Raw genomic sequence first — 23,522 nt, forward strand, 5'->3', positions numbered from 1 at the left:
CATTTAAAAATTCACTCTTAAGTTATTTTTTCACATAACCGCCGTGCAAATTAAAGCATTTATCATACCATGGCACAAGTTTTTCAATACCGTCGCGGTAGAAATCTGTTGCTTGCGATTCCAACCATTGGCTTACACCAGCATATAGTTCGGCGTTAGTATCAAAGCGTTGCGTAGCGAGCCATGTTTTCATCGCTGGGAAGAGGTGGCAGTCGCTCGGTGCCAAATCCGGGCTGTATAGTGGGTGATCGAACACCTCCCATCCAAAACCATCCAGGAGTTCCCAGGTACGCATGGTCGTGTCTGGATGTGCAGTCTCGTGAAAAAACAACCCCTTCGCGCTAAGTTTTCGAAAGATTTCAATTGGCTTGTAGTTTTTTTTGCCAACAAAAACCTAATCACAGAACATACCTCACAAGAAGTGGGATTTTTTGTTGCAGCACATTGTAACACGTCATAGAAAACACACTAAGAACGTGAGTCCTCACGCTACAACAGCTGGATGCGTACTGAGTGGCAACGTTCTGACACCAAGATGGCTACGCTAGCCAGTGCCGCGACAGGCCCAAATGGTCTTGTACTTTCTGGATAGCCCTCGTATTATAACAGGATGACCATTTCTCGAAATTCTATAAGATTAGAAACATGAAATTCAGTATTTAGACTTTCCATTTAAAATAATTCTAGACTACGCGGGAGAAATAGTATAAGTTAACCTCTTTATTGCACAAGTTAATTTTGGAGTCGTGTTGAAATTATTTTTCTTCTTTCTTTATGCATTACGTAGATAAATGTAAATAATATCCAATAATATGATTTTTTATGTTTTTACTTCTGGCGTATCAAGTTACAGGATAGATGTCACGGTTGTATTACACTAGTGAAAACAGAGTTTAGAGTCAATATCAGCACAAACCTTGGGGTATGGCAGATTGTGAAAAAATGATTTTTTCTTTTAATGTTAAGAGAACAAAAAACGGTTTTGTGAAAAAGTTTACAAGTAAGAAACGTGCACGTTTTGTGGTTTCTATATGCTTTCGGACGCTCTCTGACACTATCTGTTCGACCTATGCCACTAGATGAAAATTGTGTGGTAGGAAGCTTAACTCCATTGGTGCCACATCGGCGTGCGCTATTCGCTAATGTACACATTTTAAGAATATCATTGTTATTGTTATTGATTCACTATGATGCAAATTGACATCAAAATGCATTTTAAGGTTAAAAAACACAGGTTTTCAGGCAATTTTTTATGTTACCAACCATAAGTATGGATCACTTATACTAACAGAATCCAAGACGCGATTATTCAATTCACGTTCACAATTGACTTATATCAAAATCTTTTGAGTTTTACGTCCCACGGTTATGCCGGTTAGGCTAAAGGAGACGGTGATGATGAGTAATGAATGAAATGGTGGAATGAAGAAAGTGGGAGGAAACGGGAGAACCCCGATGAAAAGACCCACGCACACGGTGTTTGTCCACCACAAAGTTCACTTGGCGGGGGCTGGGATCGAACCCGGGACCCCAAGCACCAGAGGTGAACGCTCTACCACTGAGCCACCGCGGCCCTTGACTTATATCAAGTTAACCGGAGGTGGAGTATGACATATAGATCTCCAATTTTGACTTATCTTATTTTGGCCAATCTCTGACTTACACTGTTTCTCTCGCGCAGTCTAGAATTAAAGACGTATTTCTGCGTCTTTTGATATTTCTCTTACAAGGAAAGAAAAAAGAAAAAAAAAAAGGAGAGAAGGTTGCAGGTCTTAAAATAAGTTGACCCTATCTCGAAATCCCTTAAGGTTTAGACATATAAAATTTGGTATTTAAACCTTTTTTATTTAAAATAATTAAGAAGCGTTTCAACGTTTTTAATTTTTTTTTTCAGAAGGGAAGAAAAAGAATGGGGTTGCAATTGATATAAGATAGTCATATTTCGAGGTTATCAATTTCATCATCAGGGCGAAACGAATGAACCATTTGAAACACTTAAGCCAACATGAATTTTTATCATTTCACTGTGAAATGCGCATTCTAAGGGGGGAAAGGGTTTAAATTTTTGCCAAGAATAATGCATAAACGTACTCTTGCTGTGCGAAGAATGGAAGCAAATGTTGTAATAGGTGCGAGGCCGTACGCCAGCAAATGCGGGAGTATAGGAGCAAAGTCCCAGCTAGCCGAAGTTTAGTCAGTAAATATTACTTCACTTGATTATGAAGGAACCGGTACGAATACCTTACTGAATCACTTTGACGAAGCTTTGTGAACCTGTATGTTTTCAACGTACCGGTACTGAACTAAAATTGAGGCAGTATCGACAGGAACTAGCATTAAAGACGGTGACAATTTGTCGTTGAAATGTATGCATCGAATTGTTATATGTGTGCTTTAGTGATTTTTTTTCCTGATTGACACGCATCCTACCACATCATTAAGTAATCTTGCTACATTATTTTTCCAAGACAAAACTTGGTCACCCGTACGACACGAAAACATGAAGAAAATAGCATCACAGTATAAAGGTGGGACATTCCATGTGAAATCAACCAACGGAATGGCAAAATCTGACCTGACGAGCTTAGATTTTTGTAAAAATTGGTGCACAGCTTGATTACAGCGGGAGATGAAAAAATCCCAAATATTACCTCTCTCCTGAAAGTGTCTCCATACAGGGTGTTCAAAAATGCTGAAAAACGGCATTTTTTCAGTTACAGTGATTATTAAGAATTGTCATAAAATGGTTAATATGTGCACTAGAGACGTGAAACAAACACCATTGGAAAGCTTAAAGATTGCTCTAGAAGTTGTACTATATTGAAAAAATCCTGTAAAATAAAAAAAATAACACTTCAGAAATTCAAATTAAGATTTGAATTTTGAATTTCGCATAGAAATGTCCCTCTGAATTTGTTCAAAATTGTTCAGATTGTAGTCTCATATGTGTACTAAAACACCACAAAGTTGCATTTTGGGCACTCAATGGGATCCGATTCAAAATTCAACATAAACCAAGCATTGCACGATATTGACCATGTGAATATCTGGGTTCAGATCGATAACCATTTGCCTGGAGCTATTTACCTGCAGCATCAAAGGAATTTATATTCAATTTCATTTATATCTTGATGTATTCATTTGAATTTAGACAATTATCCACCTTTTGAGTTACTTAGAGAGGTATTACGTTTCCAAACATCACTTAATACAGGTCATTATTCTTGTTAGTCAGTATGGATGTTTGTAAATTTATGTTTTCTACATTGATACATGTTATTTTCATTTCTTTGTTTCAGGATTGCTATTACAGAACATATTATGAAAGGGAGGGATATATTTTCCTCCTTTTCACAATAATTGTATGAAATGTGTTATGAAACACAGTGACACTGCTCAGTCACTTCACACACTTTCAGCACAAACAATTAGTCAATAAATTCTTTTTCCTATTTCAATTATCCACTTTCACATATCTGTGACAGCAATCCTGAAACAAAGGAATGAAAATAACATGTATCAATGTAGCCAATATAAATTTAGAAACATTCATACTGACTAACAAGAATAATTACTTGTATTAAGTACTGTTCGGAAACGTAATACCTCTCTAAATAACTCGAAAGGTGGATAATTGTGTAAATTCAAATGAATACAATAAATGAAACAAATGAAATTGAATATAAATTCCTTTGATGCTGCAGGTAAATAAGTCCAGGCAAATGGTTATCGATCGTCAATATTGTGCAATGCTTGGTTTATGTTGAATTTTGAATCGGATCCCATTGAGTGTCCAAAATGCAACTTTGTGGTGTTTTGGTACACATATGAAACTACAATCTGAACAATTTCAGAGGGACATTTCTATGCGAAATTCAAAATTCAAATCTTAATTTGAATTTTTGAAGTGCTATTTTTTTTATTTTACAGGTTTTTTTCAATATAGTACAACTTGTAGTGCAATCTTCAACCCTTAAGAGATCCGGGGTTTTTGGGGTATTTTTTAGACTTCCAGTCAAGCAGCTACTGCGTCATCACTATTTATCCTAGGATCATGGTTCATACCTCATTCTCTTCAGAATGAAACTGGCTTTCAAATGGTACCACTTGCATGCTCATACCATATACCAGGAGAGGGAAAAATGATGTCAAAGGGAAAATTTCGGGGGGGGGGGGGTTTCACACTTTGGGCCCCTCTGGAGCGGCCCTGTGTGAACGTAGAGATCTAAAAAAAATCTGATAAAAATAGTACAAATTTCAAGTTTCTATCTTGAATACTAAGGGCGGGAGAAATTTTATCAAGAATTCCTACAATGCCCCAAATTACCGCAAAAGACATGATCTCAGGTAAAAAAAAAAATCCTGAGACATCTCTATTTACCCTAGGACTCTAATCCGCCAATCATTCTCTTCAGAATAGAACTGCCTTTCAGGCGGTGCCATTCACATGTCTCCATCATGTATCTAAGGCGGGAAAATCCCGAAAAAAGGAATTTTTGGGGTAAAAATATTCCTTTGCCCCTCTGGACCCCCCTCCCCCCTGTTTTAACGCAGAAATCTGAAACAAAAAATTCTGGTAAATACTACTCGGTGGACTGAATGTTTATGCAAAATTTCAATCTTCTACGTGCAAAAATAAGCCCGCCAAAAAATAATGAACATAGGCTTAATAAAAAAAAATATACATTTTAGAATTATGACGTCATCACCTCTTATGTCTCGACGCAGGAAGGTGTGAAACCATACGTAAGGTCTTCTACAATGCCTCTGGACTTGGGGGGAAAAAAAGGGGACGAAAAAGCTCAAATAGGAGAGTTATAACGCAATGTACCATGAAACACCCGTATGGTACAAATTGTACCATAGGATCCCCAAAGGATTAAGCTTTCCAATGGTGTTTTGTTTCACGTCTCTAGTGCACATATTAACCATTTTATGGCAATTCTTAATAATCACTGTAACTGAAAAAATTCATTTTTTTTTTTTTTTTTTACATTTTTGAACACCCTGTATGGGGACACTTTCAGGAAGGGAGAGGTAATATTTGGAATTTTTCATCTCTCACTGTAATAAACCTGTACACCAATTTTTACAAAAATCTGAGATGGTCAAGTCTGATGACTTGTTGATTTGACATGGAATGTCCCAGGTATAAACAAGAATTATCTAAACTTTGTGGGAGGACACAGTGGCTTAGTGATATAGTGCTGCCAAAATGTCTTGAACCGTGGCAAAAATGCGAACTAAACTCACATCCTCGACACACTCACGCATTGAGCCAATAAGGGTTCAGCTGTTGGTAAGCGAGGGAGCCTTGCAGCCGTGGGAGTGGAATTCCTTCAGCCGATAGCAGCGCTCAGAACGGAATACTAGGTGTCAATATCTATAGAATATCAGATGCTAATGATCTCTGTACTATGCAGGTATTAGGAGCTTGTGTTGGATACCATCGTTTGCGTTCTTTCGTTTCCGTATGTTTTCATTTCACCAGTTCTTTGAGTTGTTTTGCTTTGATCATCGATCTCACGTACCCTAAAAAAAATTAACTACAGGATGTTGTAAATAATTTCATTTCGAAACTTCATACAATCATTGTCAAAAGCTTCTGGGAAAAGAACATGAAACTTTCGTATGTAACCGCCAATAACTTTTGACCATGACTATGAATCATGACAACTTGCCATAATTCCTTGTGGGTCAATATACATACAAAATTTGGAAGTTCCGTCGTGTCATGTGTATCCGATATCTTCAAGGTTCTAATATCTGGTTGATCTACTAATATATATACATATTTGGGAAATTTTGAGAGTGACTTCATAGAAGATGTGGCTGTAGTATGCAGAGAATGCTTGAGTATCGGACTCCTAGGTGTAATAAAAATTTCTATTAACTTAAGGTTGATTGTAAGGAAACAACTGAGATACCAATCTACTTCTAAGCTGTATAGAATTAATACTTGCTGTGGGCAGCTCCGAACAATTATGCGAATTTAAAATTATATATATATATATCGGGTATTCTAAAAATGGCGCCCACGGACCACAAAGCATTATTCTACAACTCAAAATATAACAAAACTATATATCTGTACACCTTTTGAGTCCTCGTCTGGAGATAAAAATTGCATTATGTGGCAACGTCGCAAATAGTGAACCCTAGATTAGATCTACCAATCTATCAAATAGTTATATCGATTCTTTGCAGATGGCAGCTAAAGTCGATATTGACACTAGCATCACTTATTAATGTAGTAATCGATTCAACTGCTTGTTGTATTCGTAGAGTAATGGTAATGGCTCCAAGTTAATCTGCGACGTTGCCACATTGTGAAATTTTGATTCCTCGTAGCGGCTGAAGGAGACCCCGGAGGGCATACCATCATATATCATTTTCGCTTTGTTTTGGCCTGTAGAATACTGCTCTGTGGTTCGTGGGCGCCATTTTTAGAACACCTGATATATATATATATACATTAATTCGCGTAACTGTTCGAGGCTGCCTCCAGCAAGTGAGTCCTGTAATGAGATTCTCCTGTGGCCGATAAATGTCTACAGCGTATGCCATTCATTACTTTCTGAGCTCGTATTGCGAGTTGCATAAATATTACACTTATTGCAGTATGTTTTAACTCACATTATATATACTGTTTTAAAATACAGTTATGATGATGATACAATGGCTTTATATTGGTAACATTATGATGCGTTTCTTTACTGTTACACAATATCATGAAAAATAATATTTTTAACTCCAAATTGCAATATTTCAACCATAAAGAAAAATTTATTTAAGACTATAAAAATATTCTATTTCTGAAATTCTTGTGGCTCAATATATATAAAGATTGAGTCATAGAACTTCCAGGGAATAGAATAGTTTTATGATCTTATTTTTTTTTTTTTCATTATAGTTGAAATGTCCACACACAAATCTATGAGTAACTTATTAGAAGAAGGATTTACAATAAGTCTTTAACAAGTGTTAAATCTCAATTGCTTGCAGGAGAGAGGAGCAATTCGAAACCGATGAAAGTACCTCATTAATTGAGAGAGAATTTTCAAGCAGTTACGTGTTACGAAAATTTTTATTTATTTTTATCGTATTCCTCATTGTATGCATATATGTAATAATAAACCTGATTTGATAGGTCTTTTCGATCATTCATGATTTGTAGACGTTTTAGTAGATCATTGTAGTTTATGATATAGAAGCAAGATTTATCAATTTAGTCATCGATTTTCAGTAACACAGCCACAAAAAAAAAAAAAAAAAAAAAAAAAAAAAAAAAAAAAAAAAAAAAAAAGTTCTGAGCACCGGACCTCAGGATATGGATTCGATGTATTTTGTTATACAGAATCCAAATTTCGAAACCCCAGGAAGATGGATCGTGTCAATTTCCTGTTATGGGCGAAAAACTGGAGCGATTTTGGATAAGAAAGATACACGTAATACAGCTATGCAGAAAACGGAAGTTCTGTTCAGCGTACCCCAGGGTATAGATTCGATGTATTTTGTTATACAGAATCCAAATTTCGAAACCCTAGGATGATTGACCCCAGGATATGGATTCGATGTATTTTGTTACACAGAATCCAAATTTCGAAACCCCAGGATATGGATTCGATGTATTTTGTTACACAGAATCCAAATTTCGAAACCCCAGGACGATTGACCCCAGGATATGGATTCGATGTATTTTGTTACACAGAATCCAAATTTCGAAACTCCAGGAAGATGGATCGTGTCAATTTCCTGTTATGGGCGAAAAAACTGGAGCGATTTTGGATAAGAAAGTTACACGTAATACAGCTATGCAGAAAACGGAGTTCTGTTCAGCGTACCCCAGGGTATAGATTCGATGTATTTTGTTATACAGAATCCAAATTTCGAAACCCTGAGACGATTGATCTTGTCAATTTTCTGTTGTGGACGAGAAACAAGGGCTTTTGGATAGGAAGGACACATGTTTTTCGTCCATAAAACAAAATCGACACGGTCAATCGTCCTAGGGTTTCGAAATTTGGATTCTGTATAACAAAATATATCGAATCCATACCCGGGGTCCGGTGCACAGAACTTTGTGTGTGTGAGGGGGGGGGAGGCTGTGTAATCGTTACTTTAAATAAGGTGTAATTAATTTTCCGATTTCGTTCTTAACGCTATTCTGAAATCGTAACAATAGGATTTACTTATCTTCTCTCTCTCGTTATTCTCGGCAAGCTAGAACGCTTGATTTAAACAAAGTAATCCAGCACATACGCTCGAAAAACAAATATTATTTAAGTTCCGCATTACACATGTATAAAATACATTGTATATGTCGGATGTACAAGAAATACATCGACAAACTTCTAAGAGAGACTTACACCGAATGGAGACAAAAAGTAATATCGGTGTCGGAAAGCGTGTTCATACACGTAAAAGAAATCATGAAGTATATATCTACCCCAGACATTTTTGATCTGGGATCTTTTTTTTTATCAAAAGATCCAATATATTTCAATCAAAAATGTTCTTGTAGGCCTTATATCTGGAGAACTACATACAGTGTAATCCAAACTATCACTTAACTCAGTATGATGTGCTTATCCCGTAGAAAATACGAAAACTCGATTTAGGGGCCGTTCAAAAATTTTGTGGCCCCTGATTCAAAAACTAATTATTGGCCAAGATCGCAATCTTTTTATATTTATTTCCCCTAAAATTCTTGTTTAGAGAGTTGGGTGGTGACTTTTTTTTTTTTTTTTTTTTTTTTTACAATAATGTTTTTTCTTCTTTTTAAACCTCCAAATGGGTTTTAAGTTTCGGAATAGACATTAATTATTCTTTATTGTAGTTGTTACAAGTGCATGATAGTATCAAAATTGATCGATAATATATCGAAAGCTCTGAATGCTAATGTAATTTCTTCAATATTTTCCTTTGTCATATTGCGGATTGTTGCAATTTTATATCTTCATTAAATTAATGACTTCGTTATAATGCAAGAGGCTTCAATTAGGCAATTAATATTTTTCATATTAAGATTTTAACATCACTGTTAAAAGAATTGAAACCTTCATAGTAGATTGCTACTGGAAATATTCTTCAGTTTGAAATCTTTGTTGTAAGTGCAGGATGATATAAATTTGAATTATACTATATCATCAACCATTTTATTTGAACATTCACATTTTCATTTCTAATGTATATTGCTTCTTCAAATCATGACAGTTATAATTTTTTTTTTTTTTTTTTTTTTTATTATGAGCTATTGTTGAAATAAGTCAGTCATCATTGTTGAGGATTTGTTTTAATAATTTTCTAATTTTTGTTAGGCTTTCTGCGTTGACTGAAACCTATATTTCCGTTCCCAAGTAGTCAGTAACCATAACTACTCTTGCAGTGTCCGTATTTGTCATCCTCTGTTTCTGTAAGTGTGCCATTCCCAGTAGCGTACGCAGGAATTTATTTCGGGAGGGGTCCAAACTCAATATGAGGGGATTTTATATTAAAATTCCTAAAATTGCCCCTAAAATTAGGCTAAATTTACACAAAAGTAGAAATTTCGGGGAGGGGTCCAGATCCCCAGGACCCACCCCCGGCGTACGTCCCTGGCCATTCCCATATTTTCACTAGTCATAATCAAAGTCATTCAACATGAAACGAAATACGAGGGGATATCGTAAAGTTTTAATTATCACCAGGAAATCATTAAAATATAATTATGAAATTTTGTCAGTTATGCTTGGTTCTTATGTGCATGATGTTAAGTAAATTAGCTCTTAATGATTGTTTATTATTTACAGGGTGTACCAGAAGTGACCAAAGTGCAAGATGGATAAGATTAAGTCCCGCAGTGTGATCAAATTCCTGAATTTGAAAGGTAATAATGCCAAACAGTTTCATAACGAGATGAAGGCGATGATTGTCCATCTTATGACACCATTGTAAAGTGGAAAGAGAAATTCCAAACTGGTCATAATGTCCGTCACAGACGACCCTTGGCTGACGATGCGACCACTGTGAAGAAAATGGAGTGTTTAATCCTCGAAGACAGACACGTAAGCATCCAAACGATTATGAATGAGAGAGGTCTCAGTTACGGTAGTGTGTGTAGAAAATTATCCATGACGAACTTCACATGTCTAAGATATCTACACACTGGGTTTCTCGTTTCCTGACACCTTTTCAGAAGCAAGCACGGCGTGATCGTTCCCAACAGATGTTGACGCCGTGAGAAGAGGATGAAGATGATTTTTTTTTTGGGGGGGGGGGCGTCTGTTAATCGTGGATGAAACGTGGATATATCGTTATAGGCTAAAGTGAATTTGTCTGGCATGCAGGAATTTGATCACACTACGAGTCTCAATCTTATCCATCTTGCATTTTGGTCACTTTTGGCACACCCTGTAAAAATATAAACAATCATGAGAAGCTAATTTCCTTAACGTCATGCATATAAGCATCAAACACAACACTGACAAAATTTCATCACCATATCTTAATAACTTCCTAGTGATAATTAAAACTTTACGATACCCCCTCGTATTTTAAAGAGAAAATACATTCTTTACATTTTCCACAACTGTTCAACTCTATTAGAGACAAACGGTTTGCCGCTATCGCTAAATATTCTGAGTACACATATCCTGAAATGTCCTGAAATCAAAGAAGAATTATTTACAGAATTTTAAATCAAACTTAAATAAAAAAAAAAAAAAAAAAAAAAAAAAAAAAAAAAAAAAATTAGTTAATTACAAAACTTGATATTAGAAACCGATGTTATATTCCAGGATCAAAATTCGTTCTCAAAAATCTGCACGTAACTTGGATATTTCAAGAAGTCGAAGGTGTAAGTATAAAAAGTTATATAAAAAAAATTCTTTATGTATTCGTGGGGGAAAACAAAAAGTAATTGCACCAACGACGCAAGCAGTGATTTTAATTAGTCACTTGCGTTCGTATTTTTTTTTTCCTTAAGCACAGTATAGCACCGTGTGCTGTGTTTTGTGTTCTTTCAAACATCACTGGAATGTGAAATCACTTTGTCCTTTTCTTTTGTGTGTGTGAATTATCGTTCTTCTGATGCGTAGCACGTAATAGGAATATAGCTAATTCAAGATCTGTATACGCAGTATGTTCGAAAATGGCACATCTGACAAGGAGATTTACGGAAGTGTAACTCACCGATTTGAATGAAACTTGGTTCTTTATTTCATGAAAATTGATCAAATATTAAAAAAGTTATAAACAATTTTTAATAGGGAGTTAACTTCCGCCCTCCCTATATATATATATATATATATATATATATATATATATATAAAATATTTTGTCGACATTTTGCTTCAGTAGGAAATGAGTGTCTTTACATCAGAGAAATGCAAGTTGACGTGTGCATTAATGTGTTTTTGTATCCAGTGGTGGCCCTTGAAGGAAGTCATGTAAAAATTTAAATTCTATTGCTCCAGGCTAAAAGAACAAAGCCTGCCTAATGTATTAATTCTTGATGAAGCTCTCTGAAGTAGCATGAAGCTTTCTTCCCAGAGCTTGTGGCTATAGAAAACTTCATTCAACTTCAGAGATCTATATGCAGATTTAATACGTTCAATAAATTTCTTCTCTTACTTGCAAAATTTCTATTGATGTGATTTCCCTCAGAACCGCTACTGGTGGTATTCTTAAACATCTCCAGCGTTGCAATTCCCAGATCTTCATTACCTTTTTTTTTTTTTTTTTTTTTTAAACTGCAAGAGAAAGGAATTTACCACCATACGCCTGCTGTGTAGGCTTGATGACCCCTTGTCTATCTTAAGGTGGGCGCCTATTGCCTAGGGCTGTATATAATATAGCGTATTTATTTATTTATATTTTCGAATGGTTGAAACTAGGACACTTAGAAAATGAAAATTTAACCTTTTTCAACCTGGCGAAGATTTCATATAAGGAGAATCCTGAAATCTTAAAAATCTCGAAACGTATGAAGTAAAATCGATGCGTTGATCTGATGTAGAATGACATAAGGTACAGAAATACAAATGACAAAACTTATGCATGTTATTTAATGCAAGAAAATCTTAATTGCGGACCATTGTCCCAACTGTAACAATAGCATACGTATGAATAATAGTTTGTCAGTAAGATAACCCAAACATATGAAGAAAATGCCTGGAATGTTACAAGATTTCTATAGTACAATATGGCGAAGAGGCTGTAATTTGATCGACTGTAATGTCTGGTAGAGAGCATGCGCACTGGAGGAGGTACGGGCTGCTTGAAGTCTGCAGCGCCTTAGTTCTTCACATGGAGTGAAGATAGTGTGATGTTCGGGTGAACGCTCCTGATTTTTTTTCCTGTCTCTCTTAAAAAAAGTGTTGTACCGGGACTGGTAAGTGCAAAATACATATTATAAAGTTACTATTGAAATAAAACAACTTTTAAGTTCTCTGTCATGTATAAAAATACGTATATATTTATAAAAAAAGTCACCTCATAACTTTGACATGCGGACCCATCAGCTTCATTAGACATCTGTTGTAAATCATTTGTCCTGATTTATGGACAACGTGTGAGCTTGTTAATTTCCCAACAATATCATTGTTAAAGTTACAAATTCTCAATTTAACAATGAAATAACTATTGTTGAAAAATTAAAATTGAACTTAACGTTATGATTTAAATCAACAATAACAGTTCGTTACACAATGTTGATAAAGGTGGCTGGCGAGTCAACGAAACAATCATTTGTTTTTGTATTATTATTCATGACATAGAATATAGAGGGCCTTATGCAGTGGTTCTGACGCGTGATTAGTGCCATACTAAAGAGTTCGACTAACATGTTTCCTGAAGTAGTCAGGCCTTTAGTATGGCGCTAATCATATGTGAAAATGACTCTGCATAAGGCCCAGAATGTTTTGTTTCAATACTCAACCTTTGTAAAAGCTTAAATAAACGCGAAAATAAGATATTCGTACAAATGAGTGTACGACATCAAGTTTATATGTGGATGAATTGTGTGCATGATGATCGACGATAAATTGACGAGTTGTCGACGATAAATAAATATTCTACGAAAAATATAATTGTAAGTAGGGAACGTAGCAGCGATGCTAGGAACTCTTTTCTCGGGGAAAGCTTTGGACGAAATCTTCCTTTTGTAATCACTCTCCTCTCACCAAACTCTCGCAATTGCTACTAGACGAAGAATCAACCATTTTCATATATTTAAAATATTTAAAATGTAATTGGCCCTAGGACCGTTCCTTGTAGCATTCACTTCGAAAGTTTCCAATTTTGGACAGTATATTTTATGTGTTGATATGAACAAAATGTTTGTAGTTTATTTCAGTTTTGTAAATTTCAACTCAGTTGTGATGTATAAATTAAATAAAAATTGTAAGTAGCATTATTAAGCATATCGTGAGTAGTCCCAGAAGTACGCTAACTGACTTGGCAGTTGTTGTTTGAAAAACATTACTATGGTCGAAAGTACCAACCTTTCAAAGCTTAAGTTTGAAGTTCGAAGACGCTACATTCTTTAGTCTATGCTTGATAGCCATCAATAGTGAATGCTCTCATGTCAATGGATTTGTAAACATGAAGAAAAAAAAAAAAAAAAAAAAAAGAAAGAAAAAAAAAAAAAGGTCATCATTATGTGATACAATAGTTTCATTTGAAAGGTCTCAGTCCAACCAATATCAAAGCCGAGCTAGATTCTACTCTGGGAGAGTCTGCTTCTTCTTCATTTACAACAGTAAAATATTGGTTGCTAGTGTAAATGAGACCGTAAGAGCTGCAAAGACGAACATCACAGTGGTCAACCAAATGAGATGACGACGCTAAATATGATGAAGAAAATCCACAAAATGGTATTGGATGACCGTCGACTGAAAGTGCACAAGCTAGCAAACATGGTAGGGATTTCAAAAAGTACTGCACATCGCATATTTGACTGAAAATTTGGACATGAGAAAGGCGCGCGCGGAGATGCGTGCCTCGTTTGCTCACTATGGAACAAAAACTCTTCTGCAGAGAAACGTAATTCGACATAAGCGACCTGGTTTCCTGTCAACTGGTGATGAAGCAGTGAAGCGAAATGGGAGAAGGGTGCTAAATAGCCAGAGCCCTAAGTTTTTGGAAAGGGTTTGGACAAATTGGTGCACCGGTGAAACATGCCTGAATCTCAATGGGAATTATCTGGAGGGGTGAAGAAGGCCCCACCTACACATGCATGTGTAATTTACAAATGTATCATAAAAAAATAAATATTTTACGGCTTAGGAAAACTTATATATTGAACGACCCACATACCTAAAGAAATCGTTTTTTTCTCGAAAACTACACATGAGGATTTACAATGACCTATATCATTTTGTATAGCTCAATGAAATTATTGACTGGTATATGTCTTATTTTTGGACATTCTTTTCATTGTGCACTAATAGATAGTACTAAAGAATTTACATAGACAAGTTTTTTTTTTTTTTTTTTTTTTAAATAATTATCGGATGATTCTTCGTGCAAGTCAATTTAACTGTCTCTTGCTTAAATAACAATACATTTGAATTATGTGTAGATTTAATATTCTGTAAATTGAATTTTAATTTATCAATAAGATATTACAATCACATATAATGCATTTGTCGAATGGCTCACAAAGGAAGGAATACTGTTAAGTAGATTTCAAAAAAAGACTGGTGAAACAGGGCTCACACTGACCTTGAAAGTCAGGGAAATTAAGAAGACTCAGGGAAGTGCTTCAAAATATATTCAAAATCAGGGAAATTGCTACATTTCTCAGAAGAATCAGGGATTTTTTTTCAGCAGAAAATAAGAAGGCGGCCAAAGAATCAAGATAGATTCAAAAAGAAAATGGTAGAAAGCTGAAAAAAATCTTTATAGGTAAAGAAGTTTAAGGACAGCTGAAAGGTGTTAAAACTTCAAGCTTTGAAAGAAAAAGAATGAGTTAAATAAGAAATTTAAAGACTACAGAAGGAAAAAAATTCTTGGTTGTAGATAATCAGAGATAGACCTATATATATATATATATATATATATATATATACAGGGTGTTTCAAAACAACAATGAGAACGTTTGAGAGGAGATTCCTGACAAAGATTAGACAAAAAGTATAGACCAACTGGGTACAAATGCTTCCTTTCGGAGTAACAGGCTGCCGAAAACATGAGAAAATGAACTTTAAAGTTCCGTAACTCCAGAACTATGGGATCTACCGTAGTCTGGTCAAGACTTCACTTAGGTACTAATATGAGCGCTATCCAAAAATATATGTTTCAGAATCCTAAGGTACTCACGCAACATTTTTTATAGAGACGAGTTTGGCTACGGGCATATCATTTGAAGTACTCACCAACTACCTTTTTAAAAATTGTTGCGGAAGTAGCGCAGGGTTCTGAAACATGAGTATTTGGATACGACACATACCAGTTCCTAAATGAAGTCTTGGCCCGACTACGATATGGGTCTTTAAAGTTGTGGAGCTATGGATCTTTCAAGTTCATTTTTTCATGTTTTCTGCAGCCTATAACTCCGAAAGGAAACATTAGTGCACCTAGGTTGGTCTGTGGTGTCAGGAATCACCTCTCAAACTTTGTCGGTGTTGTTTTGAAACAGACTATATATATAATTTATGTCTGATTGTATTCAGAATGCCGAGATATGATGTTAGTGTATAGTTATTGCTTCTGTTGTATTCTAAATACAGGAAGTTTGAGTTAATAAATATTTACAGTAAGAAAGTGATCTTATACTGTTTAAAAAACTAACAAGGAGAGCGTTGGACGTCTATAAGGATGGTGGAGACCAATTAAAAAAAAAAAAAAATCAACCTAACCATATAAATATGATAGTGTACTTGGCTTAGGAAAAATTCACTTACTAAATACTGGAAATAAGGGAAAGCCAGGGAAGTCAGCATCAAAATTTTAGTGTGAACCCTGTAAAATCAATAAGTGAAAATTCCCGCTCATTTCAAGAAACAAAATAATATTTCCACACATAAAAATGAATAGCTGAAGGGCTAGGTGGTGTATTATTGAACAATTATAATGTATTGATTTAATAAGTGGTAGCTCTTAAGGAAAATTCACCCGTTTTTTTTTTTTTTTTTTTTTTTTTTTTTTTTTTTTTTTTAACGCTACAACCTACGGGAAGAAAGGTTACCTAATGTAGCTTCCTGAAGCATTCTTCCATTAACTTGTTGTGATATTTTTTTTTTTTTTTTTTTTTTTTGAGGACTCCCCTGAAGAGCCGTAACTGGCTTTAACCATTAGAATGATATAACGTATAATATATACGAACAAGCAAATAGAAGTAGCACAACAGTATCCTTCATTTTCTGGGATTAGCATTTTTCTCGCTGAAAACGTGTTTTTCTAAGGCAACCGTTTGTGTGATGGAAAGTTCTGGTTACAGGAACGGAAGCGAACAGTGTTGTCGCGTTGACCGTTGTACTATATTCGAAGTAGACAGCGTAAGAAGGAATGCAAAATGACTCATCTACCGATAAAATAGGCAACAAGGTTTTGCCCACGTGAAGTTGATGAAGAGTTCGACAAACATTGAAATCTTACTGGCTAAAAAATGAAAGAAGATTCTACCGGATGAGTGTTATGTTTTTTGATACGTGATGGTTTGCAAAGGTCACTTCCAGCTAATGTACTGAGCTTCGTTGCTGACAGCTAGACAGCTCATGATCTTGTGAACTGTACGTGTTTACTGTGTTGTTAACCTGCGATTTTTTCTGTGATTTCCAACTACTACTAGTAAAAATGTTTTTTAAACACCCATGGCTTTGGTTTCTAATTAGAAGTAGTATGTGTGTCACTCAGTGGCGTACCAAGAATTTCGTCAAGGGGTGCGATTTCAAAGAGCTTCCAAGAAGTTCATATCATTTCAGATGTTTGTGGACATAGTATCTTAATATGTAAATGCAGGGTGTATCAAAAAAGACTTTACAAATTTGAAAATCATATTGGTTTATTTATTTAGCTTACAAATATGGTTTTGGTGTCATTTTGTAGCAAAATCTGTCTTTTTTTTTTTTTTTTTTTTTTTAACATTATACCTAAAAGGGTTCAATGTGACTTCAATTTGTGATATGGTACACATCGCATCTTAAGTCGACTTCTTGAAACATCCGCTGTAGCATGTCAAGTGTGACTTGTTTAATTGCGAGGTCTCACCGAACATCCAGTTTCAATAAAAATACTTATGCCACTGATAAATAGTAGGCCTACTGGAGGATCTTTACCACACTTTGTACGAAAATTACGTTGCACAGTTGTCTCAGACTTGGATTCTTCAAACCAAAACACACAGCTAGCCCGCTCGGAACCAGTAAAAGCAACCATATTTACTCCAACTGCCGCTAGCGCTTGCAGTGGCTCGTTACTGAACTAGTGTACTATGTGAGTCAAAACGTGATGTATTTTGCTACAAAATGACACTAAAACCACGTCTGTAAGATAAGTGAATAAATCAATATGAGTTTTCAAAGTTGTAAAGACCTTTTTGGTACACCCTGTAGTTATTTTTGCATATCATCCTGCTTAAGGAGTTTAAAACCACTGTCCCTTGCGTACGCCACTGTCGTTACTGTTACGTTTATGTGCGTCACTAACAGAAGTGTGTGTATCACTTTAAGTGTTTATGCTCACTGTGGGGGAGTATTGTGTTCTGCTAGAAGAAGTCAAACAATAGATGTAAACTACTACTTAAGAGATTGTTTATTTTTTTTTACTGTATATAAACTTCTTAACAAAATTATATTTTTCATATAGAGTCAATAAACTAATAAAGTATTCTAGCAGAATAATAACTATTGACTGCATTAGATTAGCTACAAACAACTTACATTTTAACGCCGTAAACTTACTTTCTTTTCTTTTTTTTTTTTGCTTTTCAAAAACTACGCATGAGAATATACCCTCAAACACTATTTTGTTCAGCTCGATCTCCTCTATTGATATATATATATATATATATATATATATATATATATATACACAGGGTGAATCTGAACGATATGCACAAACTCCGGGAGGTGATTCGGACATCAAAAGAAGAAGAACGTCCTCGTGCATGTTGTCGAATTCCGTGTCGTGTACGAGTGACAGGAGTGCCAACTTGAAATCGAAACTCTAATTCTGACAATTGGAACGAAATAGAAAGATTACACAACGTACGAATTCAACAACATGTAAGAGGAGTTTTTGTCTTCTTTTGATGTCACGAATCACTCCCGGAGTTTCTGCATACCTTTCAGGTTCATTATATATATATATATATATATATATATATATATATATATATATATATATATATATATATATATAAAATGTGGCCCAAAAGTAGGTATACACCCCTGCACTGATGAAGCATAACATTCTACTTTATGGGTTTATTTGCTTCGGCTCTTCCAAGCTTAAGATGTAAGTAGAAACACATTAAAAACAAATAATAAAGAAACTAAGGCTACCTAATGGATAATAATGAGAAATGATTTAAAATGCAATGAGCTCATCAGTACGGTACTGTATACCTACTTTTGGGTCACTCTGTATATATATATATATATATATATATACAGAATTTTATGTCTAAAAATAGAGTTGCCGGTACGCTGGACCTCATTCATAATGGTTAAAAAGTTGCGTACGTTTCAGAGTAGCATTATTGTTATTATTATTATTATTAACAATAATAATAATAATGTCCAGTAGCATATCACTGCAGTCTTGTAACTACAAACTTACGTAATCAAGAAACTTTAAAATGTTTGATTCGTATATCTTTTTTTTATATAACAATGAACGTAATGATAATTAATATTTTTAGTTATTTTGTTTCTTGCTTTTGTCTCTTTTTATAAACGGGCAAAAATAAGCTACTATTGTTTGTTTTCAAAAGGCATTAAGAGTTCCACAAATTCCGAATTTCAATAACAACACACACACAGTACATTGTTCATATAATGTACTGTTCTACAAACCTCTACTAAATTAATATATAAACTTTGCAAAAAACAATCAAGGAGATGCTTTCACTTGAGTCGTCTAATTTCAAAACGTCTTTTGTCTACTTTTCTGGAATGTATTTCTTTTTCGTGTTTTTTGCTTTATTAATACTTAATTTCAGCTGATTTATTCCATTTAATGGGTCTGTATTTATTTTAGAGTGTACAAAACTTATTTTACTCGTTCTCAGATGTACTAATTAAGATGATAACCCGGGGAAAGAGAGAGAGAGAAAAAAAAGATTCCCCGAAAGATGTGTAAAATGGACAAGAGACGTTATGGAAACGGCCAACACACTTAATCCTTTTCCTAATAATGAATGAAAACAATTAATTGGATACATTAAAATAAGAACTGAACAAAGGCTCCTCTGTGCGGAAAGTACAGAAGTGGAGTCCAAACAGAACTTTTGTGCTGGTTTTCAGTTTAGCCTAACTTCAACGACAGACAAATTTGTTGGAATTATTTCGTTGTGGGAGGTCAGTCTTTTCAGAAAAAAAAAAGAAAGATGTTGGTTCAGAGCCTTTTTGTTTATATTAATATGAGAAAAAGGAATGTAAAAAAAAAAAAGGGAGGTGCGAGGACGTACCAGCGAGCGAGAAACAGAAGTGTCTAAATGTTCCTAGTCCCTAAATAGATTCACAGCTCTTTCTCTACAGAGAGAAATAAAAGGAAAAGAATAAAAAGTGGTTTTCAATAAAACTATGTATTTACTATTTAATATTTCTGAAGATTCTTGTGAACCCCATTCTCATTAAAAAGCTGCCGGTATGACGTACCGTTGCGTACCGTCAGAAATAAAACATATACCGGTGCGAATCCAAGGGGGGGCTATAGGAACTGAAGCCCTCCCTCTTGACGCTCAGGTATACACTAAATAAAATGGACTTCAATCCTGTTTTACACTGGATAAAGCGGCAAACTATGGTTAACCCCTCCCTTGATCATATCCTGGATCCGCCAATATATATAAAATTATAATTTAAGAGTTAATCATACCTCATCAACTATACTGCATAATTCGTGTATATCTCAGAGTCAGTTTCGTACATGGTCTTAAGATCCGAAATCAATACTCTTAGTGTCGTCAATGTCAGGACCTGTCTGTCCTAAAGAAAATAATGCCTTTGCAGTAAGAGTTGAACTCGGTAGATATCTCCTGAATAGCATAGGGAACCGCGTGAAGTTCTGCCTTTGTTTTGTTTCTGTGAACTCCAAATAAATGTACAGTCCGCAGCAAAAAACTTGCAACATGAGCATGTATTTTTATTGAGAAACGATGAAGTCTTTTGCTCCAAAATAAGTGTGCAGGGGAGAACGCCGAGGTTTCTCCTAGCGTGATTTGTGCCACTTAGACGTTATGTTGATTCCCTGGGCTGTTAGCCGTAGTTTCACAATAAACTTACATGCTCATGTTGCAGTTTTTTTTTCTTTTTTTTCTGCGGACTGTACAACAAAGAAATTAGAATTGTATATTGTATGGTTCAAGTACCGGAACGTATCTACATGTAAAACGTAAAACATAACTAGAATATAACATTTTATTGTCATTGGGCATTAAAGACAACTGACAACGTTTAATTAAGATCCATAATTAAAGAATTAATGTAAATAAATATAATACAATGTATCCGATTCAAGTAGAGATATATTACTGGAAACTGTAACACAGATTATAATAATACGTGTTTGTTTTGCTAAGAATTTATTTTTCTTTAGTTATACGTAATTCCAAAGCTAGAATAAAGAGCATTAACGGAATAATCTATGCCGTTATCTAAAAGAGTAAAACTGACACAGTCATCAACGCCAAGCCATACTACTGTAGCTAGAAACGTAGTATTTGGTTTAAAAAAAAAAAAATGCCTTTGTCACAATCAAGGAATAAGAAAAGACTTTTTCAAATACGTATCCTAAGGAGAGTTTCTTCTTCTTGTCCTTCTTCGAGAGTAAGGCAGTGTTTGTAGGTTTCCTTAAGAAAATTTCCTTTAACAAACACAAAATTTTCCTTTTTCTTATCAAACTTTTCCTAGTTCGTTGAATGTCCAATTCCTACGGCGGAAGTTCTTATAAAATTAATTTAGCTATATTAAATTAAGTGCTAGCCACATTCGTTTCATTCATTCATTTTTTTTTTTTCCTTTGTAAACATTTTTAAACTTTACTTTTTCTTAACAGAAAATACTTACAAATACACTTAGCCAACAATGGGTGCAAATCATGTTTCTTTGAACACACACGCACAAATTAGTGCCATTGACTGAAGAGCAAAGAAAAATTTAGGCGAGTATTTCTCTGGGTTTTCACGTTTTATAGAAACATTCCCTTTTTCCCACTTTCTTAAATTTACCTATGAAATTTCCCGAGATCAGGGGGATTTCCCTCAAACTACGAACACTTGAGTAGGGCATCTCAGGAATCCCTTAAATTAGAGAGCTGAAAGTTAACATATAAACTCGTCATTAAAAATAACGGTAAATGTTTACTAGTGGGGAGCCAACACTAATGAAGACACAAAACAACGTGCCCTGCGGAGCTCTAACCCGCCTTCACTCGCTATCGCTCGTTCGCCAATACTGTCTGAATTAAATGTTATTAACCTAACCTAACCGAATGTGAATAGAATATCGCAAAGAAGTAGGTTAAAACCCTGCCCCCCTAAAGCAATAGTCAAAATAACATATATCAACATTTTTCGAAAATTTCGCTCCTAAATGGGGTAAGGGTGTAGTTTCAATAATATTTTTAAAAAAATCTTGTCTTTATTCAGGAAATCCCAAATATGAGGATTCTCCGAAGTTAGCAGTGTAAAATTCGGTATTTAAACCCTTAATTAAGAATAAAGAAGTCCAGTTTCAGCGTTTTCGAACATTTCAGTCCTAAATTGGGAGGATAACGGACAATTTTTGCAGTATATAAGTTTCCAGTTTTATATTTTTGAAGCCCCTATTTTTTCGTGAGACTTTTGCTAGTCAATAGTAGAGTAATAATAATCAACCATAATGTACAAACTCAAGTGGTGTTTATAATACAGTGATTAAGATAGTGATGGAGGCACTCGGTTGAAAAGTGTAAAAAACTTTTTCAGGCCAGCTACCTTGAATGAGGTTTTCCTCATTCCCACCAGGCAAATGCCGGGGTGGTACCTAACTTATAGGTTCCAGGCCGCTTCCTTCCTTCCCCAATCATTTCTTCCTTCCCTTTCCCCGAATTGTGTGCTCGCCGAGAGACGTCATCCCTCGTATGTGATGGGCTACCGTGGCCATAGATGCCGAAAGCCCAGAAATCTAAATCCTAAATCCTAAGGTATAGTGAACACTATAATAATTATTTAAATGAAAGTAGCATACTATAGGTTACGACACAGTTCGTTATATTCAGTGAACTCTTTTATCGAATAAAATGGAATCGTAATTATTTAGTTATACAACTTCTTTTTTATAAACCTTTAACGCTAGCTGCTATATGGAGGCTGATAGTTTTATTAAACAGCTACCTCCGTTTTCTTACGCTATCTGTAGGTAATATTATATGTATGTACCTCTTCTCTCTGAGTCATATTTGTAAGATTTTGCAAAGTGTAAACATATACAGAATTACGCGTGCTTTTGCTGACAAAAGTTGTTAGGATCTGTGAAGACCTCTTGATACCGGAAATGACGTCATGACTTTGACTTCCTTTGCAATATTCCTTTGTGCCTTCAGTTGCTGTAGGCCAAGGACTCACAGATGATCGGTCACTTATGTCAGTGATTCTTAGTTTTGTTTTTTGTTCGCTTGTTTATGGCATAATATATTTTATATTGAGTCATTGCAGCATAATAACGTAGGGTAAGTTATGCTCAACTATCTCCTGCAGTAAATCCTCTGTAAAGTAAATCTGTTTGTCTTTGAAATGTTTATTCTTTTACTTTCTTTAAAGTTAATACTGAATGACACCTTTAACAAGAATATCACAAAGTCTTGGAAGTTTCGCAACATACTTACCCGCTTAATTTTTAACTCCTAATATACTGAATATATAGAAAACACAGGAAATCTAAAGCACAAACATAGAGAAACAAAATCCAATATACGAGGAGGTACCCAAAAGAAACCAGACTTTTGCTTTAAAAAAAATAAGTTTTTACGGAATTCTTTCAGTCCCCTGCAAAGTACTCTCCATTAGGTGAGATGCTCTTCTTCAATCTTCTTTCCCACAGTTTGAAGCGCCTCTGGAACTCTCAACTTTGATATCATCCAGTGCCCCTTTGCGAAGCTCTTTTTACAGCCTGTACATCATCAAAACGCTTCCCTTTTAGATTTTTTCATTCTCGGGAACAGAAAAGAGTCGCACGGGGCTAGATCTGGCGAATACATAGGATAGTCCACCCCTGAGAGCTCAAATAGCTGTTCATCTGGTGCTTGGGGTCCTGGGTTCGATCCCAACCCCCGCAAAGTGAACTTTGTGGTGGACGAACACCGTGTGCGTAAATTTCCTCTGGGTTCTCCCGTTT

General features: G+C 35.2%; 1 protein-coding gene across 7 annotated transcripts in view; it reads left to right on the forward strand.

Annotated features, from left to right (window-relative positions):
- The window catches only part of Ctns (lysosomal cystine transporter cystinosin), a 167,707-nt gene that overhangs the window by 112,999 nt on the left and 31,186 nt on the right, over nucleotides 1-23,522 (forward strand). For 5 of the 7 annotated variants that reach the window (XM_081742124.1, XM_081742123.1, XM_081742122.1 and 2 more), the window contains one exon: nucleotides 7,006-7,153. The exons of the other annotated variants lie outside the window; for them this stretch is intronic. In XM_081742124.1, coding sequence (XP_081598250.1) covers nucleotides 7,006-7,147 — 142 coding nt within the window. In that variant the 3' untranslated portion in view covers nucleotides 7,148-7,153. Of the gene's footprint in view, nucleotides 1-7,005; nucleotides 7,154-23,522 lie in introns of those variants that run through there. 7 annotated transcript variants of the gene reach the window in all.

Source organism: Thermobia domestica, chromosome 16 (assembly GCF_964235325.1).
Source record: "Thermobia domestica chromosome 16, izTheDome1.hap1.1, whole genome shotgun sequence".
NCBI classification, from domain to species: domain Eukaryota; kingdom Metazoa; phylum Arthropoda; class Insecta; order Zygentoma; family Lepismatidae; genus Thermobia; species Thermobia domestica.